This window comes from Clarias gariepinus, chromosome 17, assembly GCF_024256425.1.
Source record: "Clarias gariepinus isolate MV-2021 ecotype Netherlands chromosome 17, CGAR_prim_01v2, whole genome shotgun sequence".
Classification (NCBI taxonomy): domain Eukaryota; kingdom Metazoa; phylum Chordata; class Actinopteri; order Siluriformes; family Clariidae; genus Clarias; species Clarias gariepinus.
In genome coordinates, this window is record NC_071116.1 from 21,373,686 (window position 1) to 21,395,313 (window position 21,628).

At 38.2% G+C, this 21,628-nt stretch overlaps 1 protein-coding gene across 2 annotated transcripts in view; it reads right to left on the reverse strand.

Moving 5' to 3' along the window:
* ror2 (receptor tyrosine kinase-like orphan receptor 2) overlaps positions 1–21,248 on the reverse strand; it is a 72,766-nt gene extending 51,518 nt beyond the window's left edge. For both annotated transcript variants that reach the window (XM_053516437.1, XM_053516436.1), the window contains exon 1: positions 20,873–21,248. In XM_053516437.1, the coding sequence (XP_053372412.1) occupies positions 20,873–21,014 (142 nt within the window). In that variant the 5' untranslated portion in view covers positions 21,015–21,248. The remainder of the gene's footprint in view (positions 1–20,872) is intronic.
* Positions 21,249–21,628: the final 380 nt, after the last annotated feature.

Consider the following 21,628-nt stretch of genomic DNA (forward strand, 5'->3'; position numbering starts at 1 on the left):
CTGCTCCTCATGGGTCTAACCCCTTCATTCTTAATAAAGTGCCGAGCCCATGTCAGCTGTCTGCATGGGGGCACATTTCAAGTCAGAGGAGAAATCCCAAGGCAGCCTTCAATCACAGAGACAGATGTCTGCCCCTTGTTATTTCCAAGGCTGCTTAAGTCAGAGAGACTATGGTTCCCGCTGGGAGAACAGCAGGGTTCTGTACCAATCTCACATTAAAAGAAGGAAGCAGGAAACGCCAAATGAAAAGAGAGCTCAGCCTACACAGTCAGTGAGCTTAGAGGAATTCACCATGGAGACCTGAACACAGGTATGTAGGGGGTTGGCTGATTTAGTGTGGTCTGGTTTATGGCCACCTGGTGAGGAGATCTACATGAGCCTGTCAGTGTTTAAAGCCACCAAGTTTGACCTGTACCCTGTCTGCTAGCCGTAACTTTAAAATACCTGACCATGGTCTACCATGCTAAGTGCTTTAGCAGATACCAGAAAAAAAATGCCGGGATGTTCTTAAGCGCTTAATGGCAGGCAGGACCTGAGAAGGTGCGATGCTTGGTCTCTGCTGATACTTGATTTACTACCTTTGGGTAGCAAAGCGATAATAATGCAGTCAGCAATGTTTTTTCCACCTTCCACCTCTATCATCTTACTGGATGGCTGTGAGCCCTCCTTATTTATTACGTCCGGCATGGAAAAAAATGTCTTTTCACACTTTGCGAGGAAGCTCAGGATCAGAGCAAAGGATTAGCCATTGCACAGAACCAGTGGAGCAACTCAAGCACTTGCGCAAAGACTAAACTGGGAATTGGGTCTTCAGTGAAGCAGAACTGACTGAAAGATTTAGTACAAACCTACAGGTGCCAATGGTGATGCAGGCTCAATGGACACATTTAAGATACATCTTGCTTGCTTAAGGATAGAAAAAAAAAACAGCCTATAGTCATGTTCCCATCATTGAGCTTGTGCTTTCTGTTGGGTTTAAGCAAGCACCAGTACAACTAGACCTAGTATTGAAGGAGTTTTTCTGAAATGAATGTCTAGTTCAAGGGTCCTGCAGGTCATATTTGCTCAATCGTCCGCAAGCCAGCGGGCCAAGCCAAGAAGACAGCTGCTTTAACTTTACATCACAGCAGTGGCAGCCAATAGCAAGAGAGAAGGATGTCTTCCAGGTGTTACTCACATAGATTAGCAGGAAGAGAAAGAGAGTAACGTAACTGGAACACATCCTGACAAAACTTGGAAGCGAAATCCTGGACTGGCAGATTACTGAGAGCTTTATCTCTCTTTAATATCGGACATCTGTTGGCAGCCATGTGACACATGCTTCCTCCTCCAGTCTGGAGATTTAACACGAGACTCATCATCCTTATCATAATCAATCTCTCCATATATTAAAATGTTAGCAGAGAAGAATCCAACATGATATATGCTGGCTCTGTTTCCCCAACATCTGCTTAAAAAACATGACCAATATCAGTGCATCAAAATTACAAATAGGCTTCTGCTGCTGTGAAAGATTCTTCTTGCAAATGTTTACTCGGACCCTGAACATGTAATGCAATTAGTTATAAACATGTTGGACGCGAACACAGCCAAATTCAAGATAACAAAATGTCTTGCGCGATCTTGTCATTCTACCAAAACATGCTACTCCCATTATGGAAGCAACATAAACCATTAACACCTCTGTGTTGATTATTTTTCTATAACAGCGTCTCGTAACGACTTGTAATCTTTTTTATCTTCTACTTTTTTTTTCTTTCTCTTAAAGTTAAGACAAAAAAAACCTACATCTTACCAAAAAGTTCTTGGTCCTAAAGGCTCTCTTGTAGTAGAGAACCTACTGAGTGTTGACAAGTGCTGCTATACCAGCATTAAAGACTATGGCTACATTCACATTATAAGCTACAGTGTTCGATTGCTATTTTTTTTTTGTCAGATCGGATTTGATTGTTATGGCAATTTATATTTATAATTAGATGTGACTTTTATTTGATTCTAATGTGGGCTCATTCTCACTCAAGGCGCATGATCACATATCTGGTATATATCTGGTCTAGGATGACAAAAACAACAAAAATCTGATCTGTGTCACATTAAAATAAAAACGTAGAACGTGACCAATACTCTTTCATGGATCAAGTAACAGCATCAAGAACAGAATTCTGCACCCCATGCATCCTTGTCAGCCCCTTTACCAGCTTTAAGCCTGACTCACTCTATGCCTCACTTGTTATTATATGTTGAATAGAAACTGTCTGCCAATTGTTGAACTATAAATGAAAGGAATTATGATATATTTAATGAAATATTTATGTAAACTACATTTAGCTCTTTCAGAAGACCTCAAAGACTTTTCAAGGCTTGCTAAGTCTGTCCCAAAACCCACAGCTCGCTCCAGGAACAAGGAGCAAAACCACAAGTCCGTTTTTGTGGTCAGTGTAGAACAGAAATTTGCAAATCACACACACGCACACACACTCCACAGAAAAATTGGCAAAATAAAAATTGAGTATTGGAATTCAAGTCACTGACTTTTTAAACCATCAAATAAATAGCAAACTCTAACTGATTGATGTCTCTGTAGACAGTTAGGTTGAAAGTGATGGACTTAAACCTGTAACTGATTTTCTGGGAAGACAACATAAGTCAAATGTATTTATATTTTTAATCTATGACCTCATCTCATATCATTACTTGAATAAAAAATGTTGGCTAGTCTTACTTTAAATTATATATATATCTTAACTGTGTTACATCAGCGCTTAAAGATTCAGTAATATTTATATTCAAATGTTATAATCTTTGTTAATACGAGGTGAATTCAAGTCAAACCAGGACTTTTAATTGTGTAGAATAACAGAACACGGTTAAGTAAATAAAATCTCCTTACTATTACTCCCAACTGAGTTCCTGTAATGTGCAAGTGGTGTTCGTGAATGATTGTGTGTACAGTTTCCACAGACAGATGAGTCTCTTCTGCAAGTTCTATTTTCAAGAACTCAGCATTCCACATGCTGAATGTTCAACATTCAAACAACAGCAGTAGGTTCCGAGCAGGATCATCATTCATAGGCATACGGCCTTCTTTAAAATTTAAACGTCTCCTGTAAGTGTCAATCACTTTAACGCCTTCATTTCTATGAAATCTCATCACAAGTCCAAAATGAAATGTTAAACCTAAAGCATCTTATAAATGATAGCTCAAGGCTTCTGAAAACATATTTCTAGCAACCAGTTTAAAAACCATAAGTGTATCTGGAGTTTTTAAGGAAAAACGTTTTAAACTGTTCTTTAAGATGTGCATGGAACATCAAAAAAAAAAAAAAAAAAAAAACATCAAACCAAACACAAAGAGACACACATTTCTGTTCCAGAAAAAAAAAATTGTTGTGTTCTTAAAGAGTTTAAATAATTTCTTTAGATTCACAAGATGTTATGATGTGTGTTCGGCACGCTGACACGATTCCAACATTAACATCCTGGGGATATTAAACTTGGACGAACAACAGAGCTGACAAGAATGGCTGTCTCTGGAAATGTTCAGCAGTTTAACAGGGAAACCATGTTCTCAGTAGAACATAAAACATTACTTTTGCCAATAATTTTTAATTATTCTTGTTTAAGGATTAACCTGGTCCCCAACCATCAGGCATAACAGATAGTGATAAAGTTTCAACCAAAATGAATTCATGTTTCCACCAGTGAACATAATGAGTATGTAAGGATATTTCAAACAACCAATATAAAATGTGGAGAACAACCGGTGCAGTCATATACACTTGGTGTAGTGAATAAAATTGCCTAATATGAAGACTGTGCTAATAAATTAAACATACATAAATAAACCTCTTAGTATAAGACAAACTGCATAATAAGAGGATGAATGAGTTACAGCGTATTGGTTCAGTGGAAGGTTTTAAGTTCAGAGTCCTTAAAATGCAACAGGCAGAATGTAGTGGCCTTTCTTCAATTACAACATATCTCCAAAATAAAAAATAAATAATGAATTCACTAGGCAACAGTGTTTTTATCCACAGTTAAACAGACACTTCTACAGTTAAACATTACAATGCAGCCAAAACACAGTATTGGTACGGATTTTGGTTTCGTTTTTTTTTTAAGTTGAACATATAAAACACAGAAAATATGTGTGAGAAAGAAGCTACTTCTAAAGTTCATGCATCATAGAAATGACCAATCTTGCTTCACTAAAAATATCAAGTTGCTATCCTTTTATATGTGCAACATTCTGGCTATTTTTTTGTGTTATGCTGTCTTGTTTCAATCATTTTAAATGCTAATTATTTATATTTCTGAGTATTGATACCAAAATTGGTATAAGCTTCTAAAAGCATATAATGTAAAAATTGTTAGCATTCCGTGCAAATTCTTTTTTTTTTTAATTTCAAGTCCGTAACCATGTCAAATTTATGTTACAATAACTTACAAATAATACAATTATTTAAGAAAGATCATTTCATTTTTTTAATCAAGTTTGTACAGACCCACATACATGTACAGTATAAGTTAAACAGAATCATCATTGAATTTTTTTATTTTTTTTTTAAATACAGATGCATCAATCGAATGCTCAGTGATTTAATTATGTGCAATAAACATGCACAAGCTCCCATATGATCTCAAAAAGAAGTCCTACCATTTAGAGATTACATGTTCGAATTCCAGCTGGGTCTAGGAAGCAGATTGGCCGTGCCCTTAGGGAGGAGGGGTGGCATACTTGCTCTCTAATGTCAACAGAGTCTATGCAGTTGACCTTACAGCTCGGGCTTGATCTACTTCTAGTAGTCTGTTTTCTGGACCGTGACTATTTTATTCATTCAACCTTATTGCTAGCTTTGTGCATATAAAATGCTGGTGAAAGTTGTATGAACCAATGTTTCAGCCAAAAGACTAAGAAAAAAAAAAATTACAATTCCCTTCTGACTATAACCAGAGCTAAGGGCCAGGTGGAAATTATTATATTGCCTTGTTCAATATATCTAACCTGAAGAAATAAGTGTATTTGACACTGTTCTATTTGCTACATGCATTTAATAGGTCCCTCTCTTATATTATAATTTTCTTAGCATTCAGTGCAGTAGGTAGATGTCAGGCCTGTTATTATGTTGTACATAAGTGGAAATCCTAAGATTGGGAATGTAAAATCATCACTTTTCCTATCAGAGTAGTGTCAATACCGGACAGAATTAATCTGCCAGCCTGCTGTTTGTCCATTTTAAACACACACACTTTTTGGTTTGCTTGACATTAAATTTTGTCCCATGTCATGTTCTTTTTATTTAATTGCAGCAAAACTTGATGCTGTGATCATTCCAATGCAGTGGCCAGACATAGTTATTAATTATAAACATACAATTAAGTTTCATATTAAAGAAAGGTTACGTAATGTTTGTGCATGTTTCTTAGAACGAAAGAAAATTAGAAATCGCCTGAAAATTGGGTTCAGCCAAGAAATTTGCAATCGATGCATCTCGATTTCAACCAAAACAAATGAACTAGGCTCAAATAAAACAATCTTGTTATCTGACCCTGTAATACCCTATGACCTGTAGTTGCACAGTCCGTACAACTGTAACTTTAGTTTGGCTCAAACTGTGACTTTTTTTTGTATTGTTTTTTTTTTTTTGAGACTGAGACTTGTCAAATGATAAATGCAACCTTACAAACTACTAATATCTGCACATTTTTGTGCAATGTGTTAGAGCTTGTCTGTTATCAGATTCCTTTCAGATTGTATTCATAATCATTTTTAAAGCATGTAATTTTTTTTTCCAACAAAAACTAAATAATTATAGACTATTCTCTTTATAAAAATACACTGATCAGCCAGAACATTAATGGTCACTGAGAGTTGAAGTGAATAACACTGACCACCAAATATATATCAGTAAACTGGATCAAGGGAACGCAAGGCTCATCTATGCCTGCGTGGACCAAAGGGTAGCCCATCCAGCCTAATCCCACAAAAAAGCCAAGGCAGCACAAAAAAGTCAATGCTCACAATGATGCGAAGGTGCTTGAACACCCGGTCCACCACAGCTTGCCACATATGCGAAGGCAAAGAGCTCAAGGATGCTGATACAGCTTCCAAATCCTCAATCAGAAGAGATTTTAAATAAATAAATAAAAACATATGCTGCCTTACTTTATTTAATTAAAGCGGAAGCAAGGAATCATTTCTACTAGTGCCACTATCAGCGGGTAGTAAAATGGCATCGTGGGTGGTGAAGGAAAATGTTAACCAAAGAAATAAAGAGAGAATATGTAGATCATGAATTAAAAAATAAAGCAAAAAAGCAAACTTTGTCACTAAACAAATCTTGTGTGCCACCAAAGAACATGCTAATTATAACGATCATGATGCAATTCATTTGGGTGGAATTTTCTTTCATCCTCTCTTATAAACACTAAGCGCAGCAGAAACTGATAATGAAATGTAACCTACTCCACAACAAGCATTTTACAGAATAAACACTACTTTCAACAGCCCCACGATAAAGACTTCCTAACAATACGCGCAGAACAAAATGGTGACACCACACACTGGTTACGGTGAATGAGACCAAAGCTCCTTGGAGGGAAATGGTGAACCAACTGAAGCAAAGAAAACACAAGAGGAGCCACTTGATGCACACAATAGAGAAGGATTGAGTATCTCCGGTAGCAAGGAGAGCGAATAAGGAATGATTTAGGTGGCCACGTTGATAATGGGGCTCTTCAGTCAACGGCTCTGTCCTAGATTACAGAACAAAGGGATTTCTTTAAGCATTTGAAAGCATTTAAAAATCCCCTTGGCACTGTCTCTGTGGAGGGTCAAGTGCCATCTACATTACTGAATGTTGTCGCACAAATGCATCATAACTGTAGAACAGGGTATTTGTCCTTATATATTTATTCTGCACTGAGGAAAGTATACTATATTGTAAGATACCTAACTCAAACCTAAAGCCTACACAAAATCACAAGTAATTTGGAGTACGCAGCTTGTGGTGCACAAAAAGTGGCAAAAAAAAGTCAAATAAACTCAGAATAGTGAACAAATGGAACAATTTGCGCACATGCATTAAGGGATATAGAGCTAGAAGGCTCTGTATATCTAGGTGGGTTTCTTAGGGACAATTCCAGCAACAATCGTCTACAAATCTCTGTCAAGACCGTTTTATTACTCTCCTAACAGTATGAAAATCCACATTATCGATTCTCTCAGCTTACTGAGGGAAAAAAAAGACCAAGCAGATCAACTGGAAAAGCAGTCAGATGAACCATAATCCTGGCATCCTGATTGCTTTTCCAAGCAATAATGCTGGTCAGACTTGGAACGTCACAGTCACTGTCAGATTAATTGAAGGGGTTAGACACATCCTGGGTAAGGATCATCTCCCTCTGACATTTACAAGATATTCCTGGGCAGCCCTAAACCCTATGGAACGCAGATCTTCTAGAGCTCAAGCTTCGAATGGAAAGGCACACATTCACTGTTCATTCTTAGCTGCTTTTTTGTCAAAAAAAAAAAAAAAGGACTTAAGGCATAGTTTGGCCTTGTGGATATGGAACGAGAAAAGAGTAGTTGCAGTAATTATTTAAATAGGAAAAAACTAAATTCTACCTTAGATCACACAAAGAAAGAGACCAATTAGTAAAGATAGATGTCTAGGTGCTTCTACAATAGTGTTTTCACTAAACAACAGAAGGAAAACCAGACTATAGACTCACACTGAGCCAAACCTGCAATTTGTTACACCACGTTATCATCTCCTACGACAAAAAGAAGCTCTGCAACACTGCCAAAGGGTTTCGATGTTGATTGTAACGCTATTGTCGTGCAATGAATGAAGTGATTATGGGCCAATTCAGGCAAAGAAGGGAAAGAAATCCAAAATAAAACTGCTCACGTTAGCAATGTTTCCGATGCCAAAACTCATTTCATCATCCTTACTAGAGTACAAGGCCATTTACAAAACTAAAAATATACAGCAACACTTCCATGTTGGCAGTACACGACACATGAAACCTGGCATTCGTTATCATCATTTGTTATAATTTACAGTGTTAAATATATGACAATCAAATTACTGCCTTTTAAATACCCTAAGGCTAGCTTGTATCAAGAGCAAGCTGAAGCATAGCTAGCTACTGTACCTAGCGCTTCCTGTTGAGTCATGTTATATTAGCTGACTTAACCTAGGTCCTGGGGGGACAAAAAAAAAAATCAGTGCTCAATAGCCTGAATACAGGCTAGAAACATAGCTTCTTTTTCTTTAAATAAGGTTTGCTTTATATCAAGTGTAAGATGGCTAGCTAGCTAACTGCCTCCTATTAACTTACATTATGCTAGCTGCTTAAAGCTAACAAGTCAAATGCAGTCAATCTGGCAGTCTGTTCACGCCCTGTGCACTGGTAATAAAAGCATTAAGTCAAAATTTATTTGAAAGCTACATTCTTTAGCTGGAGTGACAATTTTTAGACTGTTACAAGACTGAGCACTTTCATAAAAACAGTGCTGCTGGTTTCTCAAATCTGACTGCTAAGAAGGTGATGATTCATTTTCTATACCAGCTGCTCTGAAAGCAAGTGCAGCTGCAACACACTTCATGTTATCATCACTATCATCTAATATGGGCAGCACAGTAGTTTAGTGGTTAGCATTGTCGCCTTGCACCTCCAAGGCCAGGGTTCGATTCCCAGTTCGAGGTCTGTGTGCATGGAGTATGCATGTTCTCTCCTTGCTTGGTACTCCAGCTTCCTCCCACAGTCCAAAGACATGCAGAGTAGGCTGACTGGCGTTCCCGAATTGCCCAGAGTGTGTATATGTGTGTGTGCATTGTAATAAATTGGCACCCCATTCAGGGTCTACCCCACCTTGTGCCCCAAGTCTGGGATAGGCTCCAGGCCCCCTGCGACCCTGAATACAGGATAAAGCAGTGTAGACGATGAGAGAGTGAGTGCACGAGTGTTCTAATATGCTGTAATTATTTCTATAGTAATTAGGTAATTCAAAGAGGATTGCATGTAAATAAAAGAAGTAAAAAATTTACATTCAATAATAATACATTTGCAACTGTTGGCATGGTAACGTAGTTAAAGAGATAGTCTTTAACGTTTTGAAAAGGATTTTTAAGGTCCAGTGCTTTGAAACAAATATAATATATAAGACTGTTCCTTGAAGTTTTCAGACAAGGGGAAAGTTCACAGGATAAAGCACTTTGTGTTTTCTCAATAGCATGACAACCTGCCTTTTTTGTCCAGTTACCTTTAAGCGAGAGAGCGAGAGCGCGAGAGAGAGAGAGAGAGAGAGAGAGAGAGAGAGAAGAAAGACAGGTGATGGAATGACTGTTTATAGCTGAGAGATAACACGAGCTAACTTGTTCTTTGAAATCTTCCTTAACATAATATGTACTTATAATCAGATTTTAAAAAGTATAGCACATTCTTTAAACAATAACAAAGCTATACATTTTAAAATCTGATTATGAGTACATATTATGTTTGTATTAGTAAAACTGTGGTCTAAGAAGAATAGAGCACTTGCAGGATGTGCAGTTTCTTGGAAAATAATCAACTCGATCCCCTCGGGTTACATCTCAGCAACCTGTTATTGATCATTTTCCTATAAAACCTGTTGTTTTTATTTCCTCCATAGATACTGTGTGACTGATAATTGTTAGTATATGCACCTTGGATACAGAAAAAGAAAAATAGTAAGTACCCATAATGGCCGAATTTCCCAAACTACAAATAAATTCTTCCAAACAGAGCTGTTCCCACTGCATGTTAACGTTTTAAATTCTGCTTGAGATTATGGGCTGAAGGTATTAAATGACCTAAACAAACACAAAAACCGAAGCATAAACACGGATAGATCTAGAAATAAACTGCAACCAACTGTTTGGGAGGACAGATTATTAAAAAGACAGAATGAATCATAGTGACTCATAATATGGCGAGGGGGAAAAAATGGGAAAAATGGTCGATCAGAAATCCTATTTAGGCTGCTGCATGCATAGACGACTTCATCTGGCTCCTATTAATTGGCTAAGTTTAGGAGTGCCAACAGAGTGTGTGTGTGTGTGTGTGTGTGTGTGTATATATATGAGTTCAGTGAAATCTGAGAGAGCTGAGCTAGAAGAGGGATCTATGGGAGTCGTCTAGTAAAACAGAACAAGTCACTTCTGACTGCTGACCAGTGAGCTGTGGTCCCAAGGTGAAATTCCACCCTGGGAATCTGTCAAGAAAATAAGAAAAAATGCAAGTGTTTAAGTCTATGCATGCGTGACTGTATGAGTCAGTTTGTGCTGAACGTCATGACATCAGATGTGGATATTAGTTGAAAAAGAGAGGGAGAGAGAGAGTCTAAAAGGGTGAGAGAGATTTAAACTCTGCATACAAGCAGTGTAATTAAACACAGATGCCATTAAACAGTTTTTCACTTATCAGACACCTTTCCAGTTTCCACTGCCTTGTCTTTTTTTTTTCCCCCGTCCAACAACACAATTAATCCTTTTAACATTCACAATCAGTGCCTTTGTATCCACAACTGACCTTAAGAGAAGAAAAAGCAAGCTTTTCGATGATTGAAGAAACGCTGCGCATATTCCAAAACAGGCTGCAGACTTGTCAAAACGGGTCAGGCATGATTAGTCAACCTGTAGATTCCTGCCAAGTCAACACAGATGTTTCTCCTTTGCAATTCAGTCAGATTCAATATAAAAGGATTTAAGGAATCACACCTTTATATCGGCTAGGCTAATGCACAATCTACAGAAATCTCATCATCTCGTCGATCAGATTCCTAATTTCGTGTTACAGTTATTCATGTCGATGCATGCAAGAGCATAGCACTATAAACGTTTGACATACTGCATCGACAACCATGCCAACACTTAAGTGGTTGCTTAGCGCTGTTTGATTAGCTCCATCAACATGGGTTAACATGATCTGGATATGCCGACGGTCGAACACAACCATCAGCAGATCCATTTCCGTCATCACGGCAATGGTATGTCAGCGAGAGCTGAACAGCAAAGCCTTTTCATGTGCCAGGAGATTTTATCACCGTCTGCACGCTAATGGTATTTTCACCAATTGCAAAAAAAAAAACAGATGTTATCTGCAACCAGCAGCAGGGATAACCCTCATCGTTAAGGTGAGTAACTGATTGTAATTTCATCCCAATGCCTGGGTTAAAACAATAGTCCAGCTTGTAAATACAGGATATTCTCTGGAAGGTAAAGCAAACATGTAAAATGGAGTGGCGGAACAAACGTTAAAAATGCAAACTAAAAACGAAAGAAACAATTCTGAGCATGTATATATATATATATATATATATGATAGATATTAAATAAAACCACATAATGCAACACTTGAACAAGTACGCACAATCCACAATAAGACAGTATCCTGTGTGTGTGTTTACGAGCTAAATTAACAACATACAACATTCAGAATGCAAGAAAAATGGCTCATTAGAGGACCGAACTGTTTAACGCTGCCTCCAAGTATCTCCACAGCACATGTGGAAAATATATGGAAATGTCCATACCCATCAAGTGGAAACTGAATCAAAATAAACAATGGGGTCATACAAAACAGCCAGTGGAACATGTCCCACTGTTAAAATCGGTTTTCAATTCCTAAGACATCCATAAAAAAAAATAATAAAATAAATAAATAAAAATAAAAAACAGAGGCACAGATGCTGAAAATAACAATTGATTTCAAAAACTTTGCATAAGGATGATGTGAATAAAGGTCCTGACTGAAATTCTTAACGAAGCTGAATTTTAGCACACACACACCAACACGTGTTTCCCGTCTACACTCTCAGGATAAAAGGTTGGACTATTCTTAAGCTTATCCCCATACACAATGTCTCCATGGTTCCATGTACAGACGTTTCCTTTTTCCAAAAAGATACAACCCTAGTTTGAGAGCAAGATCCCACTACTCATACAAAAACCCTTGAGGAACTTTTTTTTTTCAACGAGTATAAAAAAAAGGCTGTTGTACTTTTCTTCATGCTGCTGCTTCATTCAAAACATGTGCAGGTTAAAACGGTGGATTATGGAACAGCAGCAAACTTTCAGCTGCCTAACAAATGTCGTCTTCTTTTTTTTTTCTTTTTTTTAGCCAGTTTTTTAAGCCAGTTTCCCAAAGTTGACTCAATTTTTAAAGAAAGATTAAAATCCTGTCTCTTCACTTTACAATGCCTGGGTTGTTCTATGTAAAGAAATTCTGTTCAATGTAAAAAAAAAAAATCTTTCCTTCGAAATGGGTTAAAAGCACAATCGTATTTTGAGGTAAATCCATTATCCTCCCTCCACCCCACCAAAAAAAACACAATTCTTTCCAAGAAGTTTACCAGGTTTGTTGTGTTTTTCTCCATGTTGGTGGTTCATTCAAAACATGTGCAGGGCAACATTGTGGAACACCAAAGTCTCAGCAGCTTCAGCTTCTCATGTTTCTAAAACCAAGGAATTTCCCAAAGCTGACCAGAATTTCAAAAAAAAAGTTGAGAGTTTATCTTTACTGAATATGAACAGATTTTAAACAGTAAGATTATACAGACTAAACTACGAGAGTCGTTCAAGTCAAACCAGGATCTTTGATTTTACAGAACAAAGGAACACGAAAAAATCAAACCTTTTATGATGTGTTTAAATAGAAATAAACAAAGGCAAATAAAGAAGTTATGTAGCCTATGACCTCATTTCATGTCATCATTTTTTTTTATGACAAATCTTTTTTTTTTTTAGAATAAATAAATTAGTTATCTAGTCTAACTTTAAATAATATATTTTTAATTGTGTTACAGCAAAGCTGTTTTTACATTTAAATGTTATAATTTTTGTTAATATGAAGTGCATTAAAGTCAAACCAGAATAACAGAACACAGTTATAAGAGTAAAAATCTACCCTAATTCCTCTATATAACCCCCTGCCACACTAATGCACTTGTCACAGCGTTCCACTAGTGCTTGGATACCATCAAGGCAGAAATTTTGCACTTTGCCGGCACCATGATCAGAGTATTTACTTCATTCCTGAAATGCTGGCCTCCCAGGAAATCCTTTAATGGCCCAAACATGTGGAAATGGCTTGGACAGAGGTCAGGACTGTACAGGAAATGTGGTAATAACTTCCAGTCGAGTTCCTGTAACGTGCAAGTGGTGTTTGTAAATGATTGCGTGTACAGTCCCCACAGACAGATGTGTCTCTTCTGCAAGCTGGCGACCTAGATTTTCAGGGAGCAGGTGTTTCACTCGCTAAACGTTCAACTGCATTTTAATTCGCAAAAAAAAAAAAAAGAAAAAAAATAATCACGTCCCGGTTTGACTTGAACACCCAACATATTTACAGATAATCAAGGTTCTCACAATAACCTCACGCTTTATTTCTTAGTTATGTAATAGCCGGTAGAAGAATTTGATGCATATTTTTGTTAAAGTCAGTTTATTTGTATTCGAAACAGTTTCTCGGGAGGCGTCCATAATAAAAAAAAAAATAAAGAATTCTTCTGTTACAAGACTCTTGCATCTGGACGAATAAACGCACACAGCACATCCGAGTTTTTACGAGGTCCCTTCAAACTTTGCGTGACACTGGAATATGATCACTTGTATCAAATATTTATTTATAGAACACTACACTCATTATATTATGGCAAATATAAAGCATGAGGTTAAAATCCAGATGTAGTTGCCATTATGAAGGCCAATTATAATCAACCTGTGAGACCACACTCTTCGGTTTACTTTATTTATTCTTCTAACATGTCCCGTAAGAGACAATGTACGTGATGTAAACCGCAGTGACTAACTTTTAAAAGACTTCCAAAGCATCCGTCATCTGGGATTGCTGGAGATAATTAAAAAGCTGGTGCTCTTTTAAACAGAACTTAAAATTGAAACATATTTTCTGTGAAGCTTGCTCAACACAGATGAGAAAAAAAAAAGAAGAGAGAAAAAAAAAACGGAAAAAGAAGAAACCCTTTTAGTGCAAGTTGAAGTGATGTCTCATTGTTCACACATGTTTTTATTATGATTTATTTATCCGTTATGTCATCGTTCCAGTCTCCGGAACTTTTCTAAACAGAGAGCCCCCCCCCCCCCCCCCATGGTCTTTACTTACTTACACATTTTCTATACCGCTTTATCCTGGGTCGCGGGGACCTGGAGCCTATCCCAGGAGGCTTAGGGCACGAGGTCTTGATACATTTAAATAGTATTAAAGAGTTCATTTATAGTTCAGTAGAAACAAACTAGATCCAGTGGAATGCCTGACACCAGGATCATAATGTTAAACAGAAAGTATTTCATTCTCTTCTGTCTGTCAGTGCAGCACATAATTGGAGGACATTTCAAGTACATTATGTTTTCTATGCCAGAACTCCAAAATGCAATTTTCACTCATCACTTTTTCCCCCCTGCCCCCTCTGTATTTCAGTTCCAGTGCCAGGCTAGGGTACCACCTGATGAAATGCCAGATCTCTAAAGAAAACAGCTGGAGGACCTCAAATCAGTGAAGACAGATACATGATGGATGCTCATGAAAGCCTCTCTGTGCTCCATCGTCATTTGGCTGACTCCTATAATCTGTCTAGGGGTGGCCAACAGACGTTCCTCTACACATCTCTGATGAATTCATGTGGAGGGGGTAACAGATGTTATCTGGACATGGCAAACCAAAAAAAAAGAAGGACTGTTCTTCAACTTCCATGCCTGGCCTCACTGTGGATCAAGCCGTAAAAATGCTCATCTGACACAAAAAACATTCATGTCAAAACTTTAAGCAAGGAAAAAGAAAGGGCAATAAAACTTTACTTGCAAATCAAAGTAATGTGAGGTAACGAAATATCTTAAAAACCAGACGTTATTACGATTACCTTTTAGAATAAAAAGCACAATAAAAGCAGCGAGGTCTCATTACAGAACAACTAGTTCTTGCATGTATTTGCTTTATTGGTGTTAAATTAAGAACACAAGTGTTGTCTTGCATATTTTCCAAGACCAAGGCTAAGCCTTTCCCAGAGTGAGCAGTAACACCTGTTTTCATATTGCTAAAATTATTAACCAGCCACAAAAACGATCACAACCCAATCTCTACAATCTCTACTTCCAAGTCGAGTGCGTGCTCCTCCCTTTCCCCCTGGTTAAGAACCTGACTTGACGTTTGTGACAAATCAAATCTTTTTGATGTCAGTCAGCTTCAAACTGCTTCCTTTATGCACATTTGTAAGCTGCACCCATAAAAAGGCCCCTGAGCATACCGATGTTTATCCTTTCGCCTTGGAAAAGATTAGCGGCTCCTCCACATGCAGGCACACAGTCCAACGCAACCGTAATGTCGTTACATCAACACTGCTTTTGATTAGCAGCACGGCACTGGACTGAAACCAGCTTTCATTTAGTCTGAAAATCCACTAGTTACATAATCAGTCATTTCCTTAGATAGAAAAAAAAACAAAACGAAAAAACACCGCATGGTATTTATGGACAAGCTGGACTCATTTTAGGTCTTTTTCTCAGCAGGGTGTTTGCTTTTACGTTTTATGCACTTAGCATCTTTGTAATTAGTTCTTCGAGTCATGTGATGTATATAGATGTGAAGCTATCAGACTTTTCCTTTATAAAAAATGTATTATTATTATTATTATTATTATTATTAATAATAATAATAATAATAATAATAATAATAATAATAAAGGCAAGCTTTTACAGTCCATTTGACTCCAGAGCAGTCAGACAAGTATGGACTTCAGTGATTATGCCCGAGACATATTTCACCATCATTAGCAAAGAAAATGAAGTTTAAACACAACTGTGAGATTGTTTTTCCTAATGTGTTGGAATAATTCAAAATAATGAAGAATTCGTTTTCGTTTTAAAAACAACAACAATAACCAACAAATCTGTGGGAAGGACATTGTTCCAATATACATCATAGGAGAATGAAGTATGATTTAACTCTAGAAGAAGCTACGGTTTTTTCGTAGTGATATATTACAATATTCCGGGCAATCTCTCCAGACAAACCAAGAACAAATAAATACTTTTTAAAAAATGGCTTTAAACGTGTATAACACAGAGCACTTCCTGCAAATTACCAGATAAAGAATTCACATCAGTTTTTCACCATGGACCAAGACCAGATCCAATTTTCCAACAGAAGGCAACCGCATTAATATTTCACTGCTGGGGCTGAGCGCGCTCCACTGCTGATGGGTCACTGTGTCAAAAATTGCCATGTCAGCTCTTCGGTTAATCCCCGTGTCTCCTCCTAAACATACCGGTGCTTCAGATGGAGTTGAATCCTGATATAACAAACTGTTTGTACTATTTCAGCACTAATGGAAGCATTACCACAGTCTTCCATACAGCCCCAAAGGAAGCACGCCTAAGACAAGCTAATGATGTGTCAGTGTTTAAGTAAGTAGATAAGAATTTCTTTTGGTTTATGTCAGAGGATCATCACCTGGCATATCAGACGGAGATTAGCACTGTTTTTACAGTATGTGTCATCAGATCTATCACCCGTTCAGGTTTACAGGGAGGAAAAAAAATCTCCTTTTATGGTGAAATGTATGACCAAGTGCTGTTATCTACTCAGAAGCTGCATTACAGACTTTTTATTCAGCTTTGTTCAGTACAAACCAACTTCGGAAAGATTTACTGTTGAAATGCATGAAATCTGTTATATCTCGGCTGTTACATGCTACGGGATTTATGACCGTTGCTGCACACATTCGGTTACAAGTTAAAGTCTTACAAGATGCTCCAGACCATTATTTATACGAGGGGGTCATGTCAAACCAGGACTTTGTGTTAATTGTGTCGAGTAAATATTACTGTTATTTCTCTATATAATCCCCTGCTACACCAATGCTCTAATCTCAGCATTTCACTAGTGTTTGGATACCATCAAGGTACAATGTTCTCTCAGTACACCGGAGACTGGCAGGTACACTGGAGACACGAAACGCTGGCCTCCCAGGAACTCCAAGTGGTGAATGTGTGTACAGTTTCCACAGACAGATGCATCTATTCTACAAGTTGGTGATAAGTTATCTGTGGCTTTTCAAGAATCAGGCATTCCATTCGCTGAATGTTTATGGGAAAGACTGCAGTGGGCTCCGAGCCACCTTCGCCAGGACCATCATTCATGGACTTACTGACTCTTTTAAAAACTTGTTGCATACCTTAAATGTTTTACTGAGTCTCATAACCGTACTGTGCTTGAAGTCTTTTGTAAATGTCAATCCGTTTTACGCCTTCATTCATGAGAAATGTAATCAGATGTCCCGCTTTGACTTGAACGCCCTTTTAGTTTCAACTCCTAAACGCTAACATTTGGTTTTAACTCAAATATCATTGATCAAACTTTATTGCCTACCATTTGCTATGATGAGAAAGAGAAATAATCAGTCTGGTTTTATGCCTTTTTCTTCCCCATTTCGGTATAAAGTCTACTAGTCACTATACATAGGGAGATTAAAAAAAAAGTGTAGATCTGTTTTTATAATCCAAGATATAATTTCCCCCATGTTACTAGCATTTTGTTTTATTCATTGTCTATGAAATTGTATTTTTCCATTTTCCTTGCAGTGACCAGTTCTGTATACCACCATCCGGTATACTACCATCCAGGCAGCCACCCAAAATAATTTTAGCACATTTCCTTTTTTTTATAACCCCCTGAAATTAATCTGCAGCCATGTCAACACACATTGAATAGACCAAAAAATGATTATTTAAAAAGCACATGTAATATAACTAAAACACTAAACGCCTCTCAAGCACAACAGTCAGAAATCATCCCCAGATTTCTACACCGTTTAAAAAGACCCCTTGCTGGAGGTACAGCTGGAGAGGTTTATAAGGGGAGGAAATTTTTTCTATTAATAATAAAAAATACACTCACTGTTGATTCAGACTGATCCCTGGCTCCACTAGGCTTAGAGAGTTTATTCGCGAGCTAAAGCTGGGTGGCCCTTGGAAAAATGTCGCTTTATGGGCTTAACATGGAGTCTGGATGAATTGGGGTCCTTAAACTGTCAGAAGAAATCTTAAGAACTGGAGACAGTAGAAATTCCACAGACTTAGGTCATCCATGAGCAGGAGCAAGGATAGCTTGAATGCTAGAATATTATAGTTTGACAGTCAAGATATTTAATATAAATAACCTTCCATAAAATGTAAAGGATCATAAACAACAAAGAAAACTTCCCTTTCACAAAGCTGAAGAAGGAAATTTGAGGAGTAAGAAAGATAATTTTGTTAGGAAGTTCCAAGAAAGTGATTATAAATCTTCAGTTCAGTGGGTTTTTTTGGTTTATTCAATGCAATCAAGACTCACCAAAGAAAAAATATATAATATTAAGCCTGTAATAACCCAGCTGCCTTTTCAAGGCAACAAATCAACTCCAATTTATTTTATTTCTACAGTCCTTCAACACTCATCTCTTTAACTCCTTATTAGGGCTATTTTCGGGATATTCGAAATGATGCAAAATATCTAATAATGTGTTCTTTCAACTTCATTTCTCCACACACAGCTATCCCTCATAGCATCTCCCAATTTATGGAGCGTGATATAGGCACCTTCGGTTCGTTCCCGGTCATGGCACTGAACCAAGAAAGGGGTGGAGGTGTGGAAGCAAGCAGTAATGTTTGGAATAGAGGTTCTCTGAAACCATAGACCAAAATCTTAAAACCATTCAAAAAACATTTCCATTTCATACCCAGCCACTGACCACAGCCCTCTTAACTCAGTCTGGTTAGAAAATCAGGGATGCCTTTCATCATCATGACATATCTTTCCAGGAGCAGCACAAGCAACTTTATTACCAATGCAGACTGTGCAGTGTATTGCACCGGACTGTACAAATGCGCCCTCTCTCTCGTATTTTTTTGCCTGCAACTCAAGAAGTATTTAAGTCACACTGTGTGCAGATTATCATCGGTACACATCCATGCCCTTATAGGTTAATTACGTATAAATAAAGAACAAAGTGTACTTAATGTTCATTTTCACCAGCCTGGATACTCTCAGGGGGACTTTGATGCATAATCCCTGTATAAATAGTGTCCATGCATATCAGTTTAAGGGGCTGACAGACTTTTTAAACAATTGATAGGGACACTGAGTAAATTTAAAACTCCTGAAGGATCAGCAATACGTTTCTTCATGGATTTTCAGCTAAAAATCCTCTGTTGTGGCTCAGGGTGTTAGGTTCTTTGTAGATTTACGCCCTTGCCCTGGTTAAAACAGGATTAACCCAGTGGACTCTGGCTAACTCCTCAACCGTGTCCACTTCTTCTCGCTCTGCTTCATTTCACGGCTCAGAAGCAGGGCAGGGAATGGGGGGAGGAAGGTGTTGTAAAAAAAAAAAGGCAACATGCACTTTTCTTCTTTGTTTCATCATTCCATAGGTCCTGTAACAACTTAGCCCTTCATAAATCAAGCCAGAGTGGTCGTCTTTGTTGGCAGATTGGCAGAACCAGTTTTTTGTACATCGGTGGGGGGAGATTTCTGTAAGTACTGTAAATATACCCCAGATGTTCTCCTTCCAAACTGGGTAGATCTGTTATTAAAGTCCTAAACTAATTTAGCAACAGCGAGGACCTCTCTGGAAGCAGGGCTCGAGTAAAGCTGCACAGCGGGAAACTCGACATCAATCATTCTGACTGGCTGTTATTGTTCGCATTCGCTTTGCTGGATTAGTGTTGGGCATGATGGGAAATTGGAATGTCATGGTTGTTCGTCCAGAACACCAACCTCATGGACCAAACAACATTTGACGACAAAGTTAACAAGTCTTAATTTCAAGCCCCTTAAGTGACCTCTCTGTGTTGAGCAGCATCAAGTCAGTTATGTTGAACGCCACTGGCAGAACAAAACAGATTCAGCACAAACAGGGTTAAAAGATATTCAATTAAAGGGGGAGGTCAGGATGCAAATTAAACATTCATGTTTGAAAAACCCATCCATCTTTTACCAAAAGTCCTCCTTTGTTTGGCTCCAAAACAATCACCTCTGGGTTTGAGGACTCTTCTTAGCAAGTGAATCAATTACCATGTCAATGAACTTGCTGAATATCCACACACCTTGTTCATGGGGGGCGAGTGGTGCTGGCCAAAAGAGCTCAACCTCCTGTGGTTAGGCACAAACACCCAACTCCCAAAATGCATTTAACTTAAAGCGGCGATCTGACTGTCACTTATTCACAGATACACACTTTTATTCATAATTTTCAGCAAGTTACTAAGAGTGCTAAATTCCAAGCTTCAATCTTAACCAGGCAAACCATTTACACACCTTTTAAGCCAGACAAGAATCAGCACTGCTGGAAAAAGGGTGATAAAAGGGTTAGGAGACAACCTCCAGGTCTCAACATCTGCCCCCACCCTTAAACTCTTTAACCAAATGGAATGGCAAGGCCCCAAGAGGGCAAGCTCAAAACAGGAAACATGGACATCTGTCACCCCCCACCCCTGCAGGGAGCTAAATGAATTAGTGACTCTAACAAAGGTGCATCACTTTCAAATAATCTTATTGACTGTCTGGGGAACGTGTTAACGAAGTGGATCAGAGCTGGTGTTGTGGTGCTGTGGAAATTGGATATGCACGCAGCATGCACTTTTAAGGTGATGAGAAATTCACTTGAAACTGCCAGTGGCACCAGATTGTATAGTTTTACCAGATTACGTCACTTTATCTACGCGCATCAAATAGACTCGCAGCACTTGTAACAATGTAACGCAATTCAAAGGTTGTTTTGTTTCGGTTGCATTTGATCTTTTTCGAAGTGTATTTATGAGGAAAAAAAAACAAACAAACATAAAACACTTACCTGCGCCTCTCACAGTGGTCAAGACGGACAAGGCGAGAAGAAGAGTTTTCAAAGAATTACGCAAAGTCAAACGAATAATCCTTGAAATATGCATCCTTCCAGGGAATAAACTCAGCCAGTCTATGGACAGGGCATCAAACATCCAGCGCAGGTACTGATCAGGGCTCTTCTTTCTGTTAGAGGTGCAAAACCCTCCGAGTTTGTTTAGAAATGTCTGTGAAAACAAGCCACGATTTTTTTTTGGTTTTAAATTTTTAGGTTAGAAATAAAAGCTGAGCTGTGAATACGGCTCTTGTTCGTGGTGGCTGATTTCCAGAAGAGCAGCGCGTTTCATTCCGGGAGAGCTGCACACCGCGTTCGCGCGTCTCAGGGCTGGAAAAGTGAACTGAGAGAAACGGAGGTGTTTCTCCACCAAGCTTGGGATCAGTCCTGAGGGAGGGAAGCGGGAAACGTGGAGCCAGGCTCCTGGCATGAATGAAACGCGCCACCTACGGGTGATAAACTGTACTGACGGCGCAGATGCTGCAGGCAGTGGACGATGAAATGGAGAGCAGTGATCTAATCCTAATTTGAAAGATATTAGAAACAATTGGATTACAATTTGATTACATGTTGGGTTACTATTAAAAACTACATGGCTTATTGGTTAGTACTATCGCTTTGCACCTCAAGGGTCCGGGTTCGATTCCCACATGTTGGTGGGTTTCCTCCAGTGACCTTCCCAAATGGCTCTGTAGTGTATGATCAAATTAAAAT